Genomic DNA, 15,788 nt, shown 5'->3' on the forward strand with positions numbered 1-15,788 from the left:
CGCCAAAACTTTTGCACTGGTGGACAGAACCAAAGAGCGTGGATGTAATTGTGACAACTGTCTTTAACAGGATGCTCTGAAGCAAAGTTTACTAAAAATGTGTCAAGGGCTCAGCAGGTCAAAGGCTTTATTTGAAGAGGAGAAACATTACTACCATCTTTAAATATTGTACATTTATTTGACAAGGAAAGCTCAAAGCGTCACCTTCAAGGGCTGAAGCAAGACTTCAGTGGTAAAATCCCTGAGGCCCCAGTGTTAAAATGCTTATAAGCTCACAGCAAAATAAAGATTTTTACAGTCCGGTACAAGAAAACGTTTTGGCCACAAGAATAAAATATTTACCAATAAAACTCGTATAAAGTCTCTGCTATTTCATAGAGGGTGCCACTGTAAGAAAGTGTCATTAAAAGCTAATATATGTGTCTTAATTCACACTGAATGTGTAATAGGGATCTAGTGCGGCACCAAGATCGGTTGTGCTGGATTCTCACTCTAGAGCATCGATGATCGATTGCTTTGGCCTGCCTTTTTTGCTAAACCAGGAAGTATTCCATGCTGTTTATAGTTAAGCTAACGCGGCCTTTAGATGTTCATCCAATAAAGAGTGAAACAAAATTGGCAAAATGCAGAACGGTGCAGAATTTGAGGGAATTTCCGTTCACAATTTCTCTGAAAAGATTCTGGAGCAGGTGGTACACTTTCACGTCATGAAGCTCAGCGGCGGGTTTTTCCTTTGGGTCGGTTCGGCTCCGGTTCTGTCCAACTTAGCAGTGTCTATGAGCAGCAAATATGTAAGTACCGCACAGCACACCTTCATTCACCAAGTACTGGTTAGCTGTTTTCCAGAAATAAAGAATATTGGGTATATTCGTCGGGTGAAGAATAAGAAACTTGGAATTTAAAAGCGCAGGTCTTCAGTTTTTTTAGGAAGATTTTCAAAGTTTTTCATAAAGAATATAAACGTTAAAAATTAATAAAATATGAATATTGTAAAACAGCATAATTAAAAAAAAATCTTATTTTGCTGGGTCTTTTCCTAAATGTATGTATAAAAAAATTGTGATTTTTTTAAATTAATTTGGCGGTGTTTGTATACGTACGTACACACACACACACACACACACACACACACACACACACACATACACATATATATATATATATATATATATATATATATATATATATATATATATATATATGTGTGTGTGTGTGTGTGTGTGTGTGTGTCTGTGTCTGTGTCTGAGTGAGAAAGCGAGTCTTCTGAAGATTAGAAGTGTTTCTCTGTTTCCCTGAGTTGTAAAAGAAATTGCCTAGGCCTATAAACAGGTATTAAGTCACTTACATGTTGATTTGGAAAGGGAAGCTAACTGCTTATATGCTTTTGTCTGCAGGATTCAATGCCGTTATCTACATTAGTTATGGGGGACCCATCCAACACAGCACCAAATTCTTTGGCACAAAGATTAGGTAATGTTTAACACTAGTTTGCAATATGTGTTGTATGTAGGAGATAGCTACAGCAAAGTCTTAAAATGCTCATTTAAGTTGCATGTGGATTGTGGATTGTGGATTTCTATTATATTTAGAATTGTACCATTGATATAATTTTGAACCCAGAGTCAATGGCACGCCTTTTTCTTGCATGTGTTTTTGGTGTCTACTTGACCTTCCTTCCTGAGGGTCAACAGGGAGAATTGAAACTTGAGTAGAGTGATGCTTCAAAGTAGCGTATCTGTGTATGGAGTATTCAGAGTGTGTGTTAGTACAATAACTAGTGTAACCGTGAAACGATAGGTTTGAAATCAAAAGTGATATTGCATTTAGTTACAGAAGCAAGGCAAGTCTCAAATCTCCACAAATTCTATCGTCAAACTTAATTACAGCTGGCTTGGAGAAGTGTTTCACACCTCTGATATGCTGCGGAGTGTTAAATAAAACACTACATTTAACTTGGTTCAAAACACAGCAGCAAAGAATAGCCATTTATCTTTGTTTTGTGAAAACACTTAGCTAATCTCAGTGTCCACTGTAAAATGACGTCCGCACTGGAAGACACTACGTAATATCACTGGAACTCAGCAGCTTGCAACAGGTGAAACATTGACAATGTGAAGTGAGTAGGAGGCAACTAACCTATTTCAGTTTTGAGGTGACTGGTAACTACCAGTGTGAACAAAGGACTGCTGGTTGACTGTTGACTCAGTGTCAACTGAGTGTTGACTCATTAGCAGTGTACCTACACAATGAGAACCTGGTATGCTAACTAATGTTGTAGTATCTATTCCTGAAAATGTGCAGGGTGATGCAGAGGGCAATTGTGAGGCTGAATGTGGACGTCTTTTTACCTGCCAGCTCATGCCTGGGTAGATTTGTCTGTGGAGACTCTATTATACAATACAACAACTTTGTCTGTACACATGCCTAATGCAAAGTCTACAGAGATGACTACTCATCTATGGTGTCTTTACCACATAATGTTGCCTTGACAACTAAACAGGAAACATGGGATTTTTTTTTCTCACCCACAGCCAATGAAATTAAGGAATTGACTGGCTGAGGCATGCTTGTAAAGTCTGCAGGAATGCAGAACTATAAAATATGTGCATAAAGAGCTCAAATTGCCTGCCAGGGAGTCCTTGTGACAGTGGGACAGTCCTTATAGGCGTGTTATAGTTTCATATCTAACTGACCAGAAGTCGGGATTCCCGAAAACAATTTTGTGACTATTCAGACTCAGTACACATGTTGTTCAGGCAAACTGTAACCAGACCTCGGAGAACAATAACAGGATTGTCTGCAACTGATGATTAAGTCCTCGTGGTCTTTGCAGCTATGTGCTAAGTTTATAAGTCTCTATAGACATTAGAGTTGGGCCACTGCTGACCTTAATTTATTTTTACCATTTCATGTTTTGTGTGAACACAAAGTTAACTAATGTTGTGTCTCTCCATATTTCAGCAAAGAAGACCAAAAAACAAGTATTTGTCAGTTACAGTCTTCCAATGACAGATTCCAGCCTCAGTCTCTTGGTGGAGAACAGGATCAAAAAGGAGCTGGAGCTGCACGCTGAGCATTTTTGAGCACATGTGACCCTTTGTAGGAGGAGGGCAGCAGTGAAGTACTGGAGTCATACTCAAATGCAATAATCAGGACAAACGGCCACATCAAGTGTTTTTTTATTGACAATAAATTAAGTAGTTTATTATCAAAACATGTACTATAGGCCTGTGGCTTTGTCTGTTTGTTTGTTTGTTTTTACAAATCCATATTAAAAAAATAACACTTAGAAAACAGCATTAGTGGTTGAGTTTTTTTCCTTCAGTTTTCTTAGAGTATTTTTTTTTACTGTTGAAAACATACAAACTACCAAACCATACTGAATGTCTAAAATATGTGCTGTGTACTAAATATGACTATAAAAATGGAGGATTCTCGGGTTCTGGTGTATCTGCACAAAAATGCTTGATGGGATGGTTTGTCTATTCAGTGTGCTTCACAGTCTATAAAAGTAAGGTTATGTTCCATATTTTATAAATGAATGGCACATGTATACATACCTTAGATTTTTATGCAGTCCTAAGGGATACCTATATAATAAAGTGTATAATGTACACCAATCACAACTAAACCAGGTCTATGCAGACTATGCTGCTCTATTCTAATCTTCACACATGTCAAAAAACTGTAAAATATTGTGCTTTCTGTCTAAAGTTACACACTCTAGGAACAGGATTACAGTATTAGCACAGTACAGAGAACGAGGAGTGAGTTTGGAAATGTTTGCTAATTAAGGAGGTATTTCAAGCAACAAAACTTTCCCTTGGCAGCATGACAAAAAATAAATACAGTTTTTTTTCTTTCATTACATCGTATCTTCTCTGTTTTGTTAACAGAACAGAGCGATAAAGCCATTTAAATTGCTGAGGTGCATCATAAGACATACAGTAGTGCACTAGCAGGTCACGCTCATGTCCGTTCAGCTCTCAGATTTGTTTAACATTATGCACAAAGTCTCTGTAGGCTACACATATGGTCTGCAAGAAAGGTCTCCGGCTGTTCGTCTTCCAACAACCATCATACGCCAGCATCAGCAGTAGTAACGCTTCTTTAAAAATCAGTGTCCACACTGACCTCTCAGCTGAGGATAAAGTGCCACATTGGACTTCATATAAAGAGACCACAAATGAGGGAGTACTTGTAGCAGTTCACAATACAGCCCGCAACTTATTGTCTGGTTTCCCAACATTTACCATGTATTATTTAGTGAATTCAAAGTGGATTTTTTGTGTGTTTGTGTGTAAGTCCTTGGAACTGGTTCGGGAATGGGCATCATTAAAGGAGGGGTCAATATGAGTTCTCTTTCTTTTATAGGTGCAGTTCCTGGCACCTTGGTAGTCTCTTGCAAACCGGGCAATAGCTTCAATGTTGCCTACAAATACTCGCTGGTTCTGTAAAATGTTGTTACAGTAGATTAAGGGAGTTTAAAGGAAATGAGAAACAAATTGTACGTTGAGCATTTTAATCTTTGAGTACCTTTCAAGTGTTTTAGCAGTAAGGTCGAAATTTTGTCTTTTTGAAATGACAATTGGGTTTAGACTAAAGGCCAAGCGTGTAATACCTAGTATTACACTGGGTATGAGGTATATTAAAGAGTAGCCTAACATCCACTTATTTTTTGATAATGTAGTATTATTGTGGGTATAGGCTATGAGATACAGTATGCTGGCCTCCACTTCTGACACAACAAATACCTAAAAATAACTACAGTGTAATTCATCCGTCTTTGTATCCACTTACAGAGTGGATACAAAGAGGTTACAGAGGGGGCTGTCATAGGGCAAGATGCAGGGCACACCCTTGACAGGTCACCAGTTTATCACAGGACTAACACAAAGAATAAATGGTAAATAGACTGGTTCTAAAATAGGGCTTCCCTACTTGAGAACATCACTCTTTCATATTCACACAGGGACTTTTTCTCTAGATCTAAGTGCTTTCTATCAAACATTTTTCCATGTTAGGAGCAACTTGGGCTTCAGTATCTTGCCCAAGGATACTTCGGCATGCAGACTGGAGCAGCCACCAGACAACCATTCACACCTAGAGCCGATTTAAATTCGCTGATTAACCTAACCCTATGTGTGTATGTCTTTAGGTTGTGGGAAGAGTTCCCAAAGAGAGCATGCAAATTCCAGTCAGAAAGGTCCCAGACTGGATTTGAGCCTAGATACTTCTTGCTGTGAGGCAACAGTGCTAACCACCCCACAGCCTGTTCAGTTTTTTCCTTTAAAACTGTTGGTAAGTATTGTAAGGTACTGAAAATTACACTGTCAATTGAGAATTACTTGATAAATGCTGGGGAATTGCACAGTGAGTCACAGATTGTATTAACCAATGCTACAGAACAAAACAAAAAACATTTGTGCCCTTTTCATGCAAAAAGTTAGTGGCTTTAGCCAATCCCTGGATCTCCAATGTGTTGGCTGCAAATCACAAACACTTGATTGTGTCTCTGACATTTAGTGCAAAATAACCTACCTACAAAGAGATCTAAGATGTAGTGAAATCCAGTTTCAACGAGTCAAAACTACAGACAGTAAACTCAGAGCACACGTTATTGAAAGTTATTCTGCTGTACTTTGTCTCTCCACTTGTGTCTGCTTGTACCCTCGAGCAGAAGGTGGCTCAAGAAAATCACCAACACCACTGAAGACGCTCATATTATCTGACATACACTGACTTCAATACAATATATTTTTGGCAACTCCTGAAGGAATCATAGTCACTACAAATGACACAAATTTACTATCATCATCATCTGAATCCTCAACATAAAAAGAGTTCATATGAACAATTAGTTTCCCTTAAAGTACAGGAAGTTCAGTCATCGCTTGCTCAGGTTAGTGCTTGGAGCAGTTATTAGCACAGAAGACAACTTGCAAAGCTGCTCACACTCCATTGGCTATGGCATGATTCCCGATCACCTCCCCACCAGTTGCAAGGGCGTATGAGGCAGGTACCGCTGCCAGAGCGGTGGCTGCTGCCACTGTAGCGCCCCCAGTGGCTGAGAGATGTAATGGTGTGTCCTGAACACGGGAGTAGTCCCTATCACTCTTGGCGAGAAGGAGGTGCTGCTCTCCCGGATGGAGCAGGGTCTGACGGGTAAAGGTCTCTCCATCAGCCAGGCTCTCCGGCAGTGGCTGTCCCCGTGGCTCAGGCAGCAGCAGGAGGCAGATGATGCACAGCAGGGTGCAGCAGGCAAAGATCACATGATGCAGGAAGTAGCCCTTCTGGTTGTGGAGCTCCATGATGGGTGCAGTGAGCATGCCAAAGCCAGCGCTAGCCAGGACCAAGCCCAGTCCTCCACCCCTGCAGAAAAAGAGGTCAGAGCTGATTTATTTCCAAGGTGTTCTGATGCACCTTACACTAAAAACAGCAGCATTCTAGAAGCATTCTTCATACAACAGGATTGGGACATCATTAAAAGTTGACTTCTTATTTTTTGAGATATAAACATGGTCAAATAACTTTAAATGGACTGCTTCTTATAAAGTAGCTTTCTACTACAGGCCTCACTTAGCTTGTCTCATGCAGCACTTTTTTAACTATGCCTAAAGGCTTTCTAACCTCCTAAATTACCTAAATTACTTCCTTAACATGTCTCGAAGGTCTCCAAAGGCCTGGTAATGAACGAATCATTTGATTCAAGTGTGCTGACCCAGTGTGATATCTAAAACCTGCATGACGCCAGCCCTTCAGGCCTGGAGTTCCCCAACCCTGATGTAAGGAGTCACAGATTGATCCATGACTTTCTAATTGGTAGATGACCCAGTCTACTACTCGAGCCACAGTCACCACAATGCAAATAATGAGATCAGCCTACATACATACCCCTTTTTTTCCTATTTTTGTCTCTGTATTATATTTGCAAAAGTAGAACACATCACCTAGTCATGTCATAAAAACAGCTCTAGTTGTGAGCATAGAAGCCCCACCCACCTGCTGTTTGGACCTTCTGTTTGTAAGGGAAAGCCAATCAGAACAATTGGAGGCTGGAGTGAAAAGGAAATGAGCTCAAATGGCTTTTTTCTTTCAGATGAAGAGGTTGCACCAAAGCCTAATGTAGGATATTTGTGGATTTTCTGACTGGTGAATCATACGGTGCTAATGTATTAGGAGTACAGAGCTGAAAGTGGGCAGGATACATCCCACTTAAGAGTATTAAAATGGCAGGCTTTATTCAGCCACTTTTATCACTTTCTTAAGCTGACAACGGTCTTCACTCAGCATCTGGTCAGATCTGTTGCTCTGAACCTCCTTCATAACCTCTTACAGCCCTTTTTCCATAAAGCCACGTTTTCACCAGTTTTCTGTGGAGCCATTGTAATCAATAATGTGGCACACATTTTTCTTTCCAAACACTTGTCAGTCATAAACACACCACAAGAGGGAGCAAATATGCAATTTGAGAACAAAAGCTGTGTGCAGACACTGTCATAATAGACGATATATTTTTTAAAGTAATAAGACTGTTTGCTTTCATAAGATGTATGTTGTGTTTATGACTATGCAGGCTCACCTGATGACAGTAGGAGTGATTTCAGCACAAAAGAAAATGCTGAGTGTGCTGACAGCATGAGAAGAGAACATCCCAATTATGGAGAAGGCCACAGAGAATTTCCTGTTAAGAGTGTCTCGCAAAACTGTTCAAAAGAGAGGAAACAAGCAATAAAAATCAGCAACAACAAATGTAACATGATTCCAGGGACATAAATGACATTGTTTACTGTGTATCACTAAGTTTTCCTCAAACCAGTGGAAAGGTTTATCATTTTAATTGTTTTAGATGATAAATAACTGCAAATGTACCTGTGTCATGGCGAAGGCTGTACTTCCCAATCACTGGATTCCATTAGTGAGCATTGGAGAAAAGAGAGATGTCATTAGTAAGCACGAAGAGCAGCACAGCACTGACTCAAAACAAGCAGAATAAAAGCCTTCAGGAGAACAGTTTACCACTGAAGCCTGAAATAATGACTACATGCTCCAAAAAGTTTCAAGGATATATTCATGGTATTTTCACCAGTAAAAACAAGAGGTGAAAAGTGTAAAGACTGGATTAACAATGTTTCTATTAGTTTTGAGAAGAGAGGCTAAAGTTAGCATGCCTAGCTAATAGCTTGCTACTTATTTGAAATATAGTTTTACTTTGAAGGCAACAGGATAGTATAACATTACAGTCATGGTGTCTGTACAAAGTTAGTTGTATTTTAGACCTTCACACCAAAGTTTCGTTTGAGTCAAACTTTACAGTAACTTTAGTAGCTATAAAAAAATTCTAAGTAATCACTTTTATCCTGTGATAAAACCCTTCTGTCATGATGGTAGTGGTCTCCCCCCAAAAAACATGGCCGTAGATGCATTACAGTGCATCTATGTAACAAAATGTGATTGTGTAACAAAGGTGATTGTGGTTTGGAGCTATATAAATAAAGTTGATTTGAATGGTCTACTTGTGCATTTTTTTATTACTTACAGTTAAGCAAACCCAGCTGCAGCAGTGATGCCAGGGCTGTTATGATCATGAATGTGAGCAGCCCTCCACGCCGACCCATCAGCCCGACCGCAGGGCATAGTGCTAGACAGGTTGCCACGGCGATGCCCGCCATGGTGTAATAGTCAGCATGGCACAAAGCCGTGGGCTGAGCCTCGGGGTCCATCATACTGCGAGCGAAGCAGTGGTGAATTCCATAACCTGTCAGACTGTACATCAAGACAAAACCACAGAATAAGAGAGTGGCCAATGAGGTGCCACCTAAAACATGCGTCCGCCACAGGGCACGTGAGGTTTGAGTATGTCTTCATTCTCTGGAGACCAGCTCATGTGTAATTCATGCTCTCAACACAACGGATGTTGGCTGTTATTAGCAAAGGAACTGTACAAGCCGGGACCACAAACGCAACACACTTACGAGTTGACACACAGCACCACAATGTTTTTCCACAGGTTCCTGGTGCTCATCATCTTGACAATGCAGCTCCTCTGGGGTTTCTTGTGCAGCTCCTGCTCCAGCTCTGGTAGGAAACATGAAACGCACACCTTGAGACCTTTCCTTTTCAGGTGGTAATGAGCACCCGGCCATAAGGGATCTCTAGCACGGAGAAGCTAAAGAGCTTTGGGGGGGCTTTAGATAGATGTAGGACATCACTGTGCCCACTCTCATCATCCCTCTGACTGCTTGGCTACTGGGAGAAGCAGCGACAATGAATCAAACACCATCTCGGGGGAACAAGAAGTGTCGTGGCAGAGAAAGGTGAGACACGTTAAATCTGTCGCAAGACAATTAATAGCCAGGGATCTCATTTATAAACATGGCGCACGCCGAAAATGAAGTCTGAAAAAGGCCTGTGCAACTTCCCACGCACAAGTTGGGAGTTTTCAAAGGCAATCTTGACGTGCACACTGGTACAGAGAGTCCGACCCACGCTTATGAACATTTTGGAGACAGACAGAAATTAGCAATGCACATTGTGAGGTGCTAAATTAAAGGCATGATGTAAAAACCAATACATAATACTTCACCTCATACGTTAAGTATGATTTCCTATAATGTAGTACTTATGGATCTACTTTATCATAAATATTGAAATGCCAGTAACCCACGGCAGCACTGAGATGAGCAGAATCAAATATTTCTCCAACTCAACATCATATTTTTCATCATACATCCATTACACTAAATATCATCACAAGTTATTATAAAGTGGGCCAAGTTCACCACAGCAAAACAGCTTTTTGAGGGAAGGGTAGAAGACTGATTGAAGTGCACACATTTCTATACTGACCGTGATTTATAAAGGGAAGCTTCTGAGCTGGTGAGCATAGGCATGCTCTATAATTATTATTGCTATTTTTTGTCCACACCATCTCAGCTTCTCTGCTCAGGTATAGTATGGATCCTACACATTCTTTTTAAATGAGACCCCAGGTGCTTCGTAGTCTACTGAGATTTACAGGATAACAATGTTGTTGTTAACTGACAGTGCACATGCTCTCGGCACTATTTGGAAGTCAGACTTTGTGTATATTATAATAAAAAACCATTAACAACCTAAAGGACTATGGATCTTTACCTTATTGCGTTTGCATTTCATCATATCAATGGTCTGAGCAGTTTTATATGCATGTCAGTGTCTTTGCTTGCTCATTTCATCACACCGAGCAGCAGCTGTAATGTAACATACTGCAGACAATTTAAATACATTGCAAAGTGAAGAGAATTGAAGGAAACCAACAGAAAGAATAGAATTCGTGGCCCAGTGGTTGTGGGATCTTTCATCTTCTCGCTCCCTCTTGAATTCATCCTCACCTGTAAGAACTCCGCTTGGCTCAGTTGTCATGTCGACTTGGTTCTTCCTGGCGATCTGCAGCATCATGGCTTTGGACCGCCGGTAATGCTGGGTGGCCAGCAACCAGCGCAGGGATTCGGGAAAAATCCTGTAGAGGGAGTGAAAGAGGGGGATGGCGAGGAGAAGCAGACAAAGGATGAGCAGAAGATTTGTAAACGCAAGAAAGAAACAAGTGAGGGCAGAAGAAAACAAGAGGAGAAAGAGACTATTGTTTGTAAAATCGGAGCGAGCTTGTGTGGTGCCGTGTGTACTGTACAAGCCATCGCCTGGCTCAGAGCTGTGGATTTTCTTCAGAGGGCGGGACTCACCAGACGTATGGCAGCATCAGTACGAAAGGACTGATTATGACGATCTGCAGGACCTGCCAGTCATCCCGGTTTGGCCAATGGCGACACAGAGCTGCCACCCCTGGCATCAATAGCTGCCCGCCCACCATAAGAAAACTGGCCACCATAGTCATGGAGAAACGCCAACCTGGCAAACACAGCTCGATCCCTAAAATAAAAAGACAAGCACGAGAACAAAAAGACTTCATTTTACAGAAAACATGGCTTCCTTTGGTGTCAGTGCGCCACGATAGGCGAATAAATTATGTATGCGCTCTGTGTGTTTGGATGTGATTACCATTATAAACTTGCAGCTGTCTTAATGGCCTGAAAGAGCATGTGTTTGTTTAATGGTGAGGTAGGCACTGAATTTCCTGTCATGAATTATTGAACACTTATTGCTGATCCTTCCCCTGAGAGCGCACTAGTTTAACACCAGGCCTCTTCATTAAGTTAGGATGGACTGCATGTGGAAGCGTGTGAGTGAGTTCAGCTGCTCGGTGAGCTTTTCGCTGGAACCGTCCTTTAAGTCCTTCCCACGTGACTGGGCTCCTATCCTTTCCCTTACTGCCTGTAACATGGCACAGTCCAGATGGCCTGGCCCATATGGCAAGGGCCTTTTGAAGGTGACCATTGTTGGTGGATGAGAAGGGAGGAAGGGGGGCATACTCACTATACTCACTAACCTGTACTGTCACTTGTTATTGTGAGGCAGAGAGAGGAAGCTGGGCTGGGGGGTTGACAGAGTAAAGAAAGTAGAGTAGGGACTGAATACAAATTACCTAACCCTCCAAAAGTCCCTCCATTCATCAGTGGAATCACCAGAGGAATGATAATAAAGACTGGTGTGTGTGAGAGAGTGAGAGAGTGAGAGAGAGAGAGAGAGGAGGAAATACAGAGAAAAACACAATGAGGAAGAAGGAGGCGGGATGGAAAGATGACTAAGATTTTCAGATAAAAGAATGAAAGGAAAATGATTCAGCTAGAGGTTAAAGGTATTACTGAAATTCCCTTGAACTGTTTTTCTTCCTTAGACCTGAGTCAAAAATCTTCCCACACAAGGTCCAAAACAGATGAAGGAAACTGCACTGACCCATAATCCTTAACCTGGCCTTCTGCTTCTACTTTTTCTAGCCAAAAAGACAGTGTGAGTCTGTCTCTGGCCCAGTGATGGGAGCAGTATACAGCTTTTCACTATTTTTTAACATAGCGGTCTAAAAATATAGCATTAAATGTAAATTATCAAATCCAAATGTTTCCAATGTAAAATAAAGAAATAAATAATAACTTTATCTCAAATCACAAAAAGAAACTGAGAAGTCAGACCACGAGCCAGAGTTGACCCAGGATGTGAATGTGATGGATGCTTAGTTACACTTCTGCTGATCGGCTTTATTTTCATATCGGTTTCTTGTCCTGTGTGTTTAGTAACCACACGCTGTTCCCAGATCTCGGTCAGTCTGTACAATTAAAACTGCACAAATCAATAATTTACTCAACAGCAGATCGAACGACTGAGTCTAATGTGAAAGAGGTCGCTAATGGTGACAAACAGACTGAGAAAATCACCCAACTCTGCTTTTTATATCCACCCTGCTGAGCAATTTAGCATTGTTTATCCCAGAAAACTCAACCCTGTATAAGGCAGCAACAGGTGGCCATTATTAAGCTTCAGTTAAGCTCTGTGCACTTCGTAGGAAACAAGACCAAATGACAAGGATGATGCAGCTAAAAATACAAGTCGCTGACTTTAAATAAACAAGCTTTGTTTCAGCAGGATATGTATACTGTACGATAACTCATTACCCAAAACAACAGTGAATGCAACTTCAGCTTTAAGCATTTGCCTTAACCCATGTCAAGCCATCAGTGCTAAATGTGTCTAATATGTATTAAGATAAGATAAGATAAGATAAGATAAGATAAGATAAGATAAGATAAGATAAGATAAGATAAGACAAGACTTTATTGATCCCACAGCGGGGAAATTTTTGCGTCGCCTCAGCTCAGGTACAGATATATGAAGGAAATACAAAAATACAAATAAGTACAATCAATGAAAAAAGTAAGATAATACACTATATACAATGGTAGCATACACAGTATGTGATTATGGATATAGTTGGAAATATGGAAGACATAAACTATATAGCTTGGAAGGTCATGGAAGGTCCATTATGCATGAAGTGGTGACCGTGGATGTTCACAGTGTCCAGTGACTTATGACATCGTGATTGAGGAGTTATAGAGTCTAACTGCTGTTGGGATGAATGATCTGCGAAAGCGCTCCTTCCTGCAGCGAGGGTGTTTCAGTCTCTGACTAAAGGAGCTGCTCAGCCCACTCACATACTCATGCAGTGGGTGATGTGGGTTGTTCATGATGGATGTCAGCTTTACTAACATCCTCCCCTCACCAACCACCTCTACAGACTCCAGGGGACATCCCAGCACGGAGCTAGACCTCCGCACCAGTTTGTCAATCCTGCTCCTGTCCCTGTCCGTGCATCCACTCCCCCAGCAGGCCACTGCATAGAAAAGGGCAGATGCTACCACAGTGTCATAGAATGTCGTTAACAGAGTCCTGCAGACTCCGAAGGACCTCAGTCTCCTCAGCAGGTGGAGTCGACTCTGGCCCTTCTTATACAGGACGTCTGTATTTGTAGTCCAGTCCAGTTTATTGTTGAGGTGAACACCCAGGTACTTATAAGAGTCCACTATCTCAATGTCTTTCCCTTGGATGTTCACCGGTGTTGTAGGGGGTGACTTCCTCCTGAAGTCTATGATCATCTCCTTTGTCTTGCCGACGTTGATTTGGAGTACGTTGGTCTCACACCAGCCAACAAAGTCACTGATGACCCCCCTGTATTCCCGATCATTCCCGTCTGATACGCATCCAATGATGGCTGTATCATCTGAGAACTTCTGTATATGGCAATCGTCCGAATTATAACAGAAGTCTGAAGTGTAAAGGCTGAACAGGAAAGGTGAGAGAACCGTGCCCTGTGGTGGCCCCGTGCTGCAGATTACCACCTCGGACACAGTCATGGAGCCTCACATACTGTGGTCTGTTGGTAAGGTAGTCGATGGTCCATGCAGTCAGCTGTTTGCCTACTCCGGCTCCCTCCAGCTTCCCTCTCAGTAGTGCAGGTTGGATGGTGTTGAAAGCACTGGAGAAGTCAAAACACATGATCCTCACAGTGCTCCCCGCCTGCTCTAAGTGAGAGAGGGATCGGTGTACCAGGTAGATGACAGCATCATCCACCCCAATTCCAGAACAGTAGGCGAACTGCAGGGGGTCCATCTCTGAGCCCACCAGTGGCTGAATGTGGTGCAGGATGAGCCTTTCCATGGTCTTCATCAGATGAGAAGTCAAGGCAACAGGCCTGAAGTGGTTGGGCTCCCTGGGGTGTGCGATTTTTGGCACCGGAACCACACAGGAAGTCTTCCACAGTTCAGGAACCCTCTCCAGGCTCAGGCTCAGGTTGAAGATGTACAGGGCCACCTGACAGAGCTGCTCTGCACAGTCCCTGAGCAGTCTGGAGCAGATTCCATCCGGACCTGCTGCCTTCCTTGCCTTCGTCCTCTTGAGCTGATTTCTCACCTGATCAGCTGTGAAGTAGATGTGATGTGAGACTGGGCTGGAGTGGGGGGTGGGGCTTGCTTTGTTGTGGATAGATGTGTGAAGGGGGTGAAGCAGGGTTGTGGTGAGAGGAGAGCTCAGGTGACAATGGCATTGCACCCGGAGGGGGGGCGGCAAATGGAGGGGGGTTAATGGAACCTGGGGGGTGGGAGAGGTGATAAGTGGGCCATTGTCAAATTTGTTAAAAAACAGATTCAAGTCGTTAGCCCACCCCCGGCCAGCAGACACTGTGGCTCCTCCATTGTCCTGGAAATGTCCGGAGATTTGTTTCATGTTCCTCCAGACTTCTCTGACGTTTTTCTGTTGGAGTTGGTTTTCCATCTTCCTCCTGAGGCACTCCTTGCCTTATTGGATCTTGTATTTAAGATCCTTTTGGACTTTCTTAAGTTCCTCCTTGTCTCCCGACCAGAAAGCACTCTTCTTCTTGTTCAGCAGGGCCTTCAGTTCTGTTGTGACCCACGGTTTATTGTTTGAGAAACACTGTATCTTCTTGGTAGGCACAGTGTTCTCAACACAGAAATTAATGTAGTCCGTGATGCAGTGAGTGAGGGCGTCGATGTCCTCACCGTGAGGCTTGCAGAGTTCCTGCCAGTCTGTGCATTCAAAACAGTCTCTTAAGGCCTCAGTGCATTCCTCAGACCACACCCTTATCACCTTCTTCGTGGGGGGGTTCCTCTTCACCATAGGAGTGTAGGTGGGGTGGAGAAGGACCAGGTTGTGGTCTGAGTGGCCAAGCGGGGGGAGGGGTGATGCACTGTAAGCCTGCTTTGTGTTGGCAAACAATAGATCCAGGGTTTTGCTGTCCCTTGTATGGCAGTCAACGTACTGGGAGAAGTTTGGGAGAGTGACAGATAGTGAGGCATGATTGAAGTCCCCAGAAATAATAATGAGGGACTGCGGATGTGCCATCTGTAGCTGAGAGACAGTGGAGTGAATGTAATCACAGGCTGCTGTAGCGTCGGCCGAGGGTGGGATGTAAACAGTCAGCACAATAACGTGTGAAAATTCCCTGGCCAGGTGGTATGGCCGGACGCTAACTGCCAACAGTTCAATGTCTTTGGTACAGCTCTGTTCCTTCACAGTGATGTGCCCCGGGTTACACCATCTCTCATTGACATACATTGCTAGTCCACCACCTCTCCTCTTACCACTCTCCTTTGCATTCCGGTCCGCTCTAACCAGTTGAAAGCCATCCAGAGTTATGACAGAGTCCGGTGTGTGGTCCCTGAGCCATGTCTCAGTGAACAGGAGGAGGCTGCTCTGCTTGTACTCCCACTGCAGTCTGGTTAGCGCAATTAGCTCTTCCATCTTGTTGGGTAAAGATCTTACATTACCCATGAGAATGGATGGAATGCTTGGTTTGTACCGTCTCCTTCTTTCCTGGTACTTCACTCCAGCCCTGCGTCCCC

At 42.7% G+C, this 15,788-nt stretch overlaps 2 protein-coding genes across 2 annotated transcripts in view; one reads left to right on the forward strand and one right to left on the reverse strand.

Moving 5' to 3' along the window:
• Positions 1 to 520: 520 nt before the first annotated feature.
• Positions 521 to 3,299, forward strand: psmg4 (proteasome (prosome, macropain) assembly chaperone 4). Its single transcript, XM_004571755.5, has 3 exons — positions 521 to 791; positions 1,395 to 1,470; positions 2,962 to 3,299. The coding sequence occupies exons 1-3, from the start codon at positions 624 to 626 to the stop codon at positions 3,081 to 3,083; spliced, it is 366 nt and encodes a 121-aa protein (XP_004571812.1). The 5' UTR covers positions 521 to 623; the 3' UTR covers positions 3,084 to 3,299.
• Positions 3,164 to 15,788, reverse strand: part of slc22a23 (solute carrier family 22 member 23) — a 28,288-nt gene continuing 15,663 nt past the window's right edge. The window contains exons 4-10 of the mRNA XM_004571756.5: positions 10,722 to 10,908; positions 10,374 to 10,501; positions 8,976 to 9,078; positions 8,540 to 8,766; positions 7,873 to 7,905; positions 7,583 to 7,706; positions 3,164 to 6,372 (exon numbers count right to left, since the gene is read on the reverse strand). Of these exons, the coding sequence (XP_004571813.1) occupies positions 5,952 to 6,372; positions 7,583 to 7,706; positions 7,873 to 7,905; positions 8,540 to 8,766; positions 8,976 to 9,078; positions 10,374 to 10,501; positions 10,722 to 10,908 (1,223 nt within the window). The 3' untranslated portion in view covers positions 3,164 to 5,951. The remainder of the gene's footprint in view (positions 6,373 to 7,582; positions 7,707 to 7,872; positions 7,906 to 8,539; positions 8,767 to 8,975; positions 9,079 to 10,373; positions 10,502 to 10,721; positions 10,909 to 15,788) is intronic.

The sequence above is a fragment of the Maylandia zebra genome, linkage group LG17 (genome assembly GCF_041146795.1).
Source record: "Maylandia zebra isolate NMK-2024a linkage group LG17, Mzebra_GT3a, whole genome shotgun sequence".
NCBI classification, from domain to species: domain Eukaryota; kingdom Metazoa; phylum Chordata; class Actinopteri; order Cichliformes; family Cichlidae; genus Maylandia; species Maylandia zebra.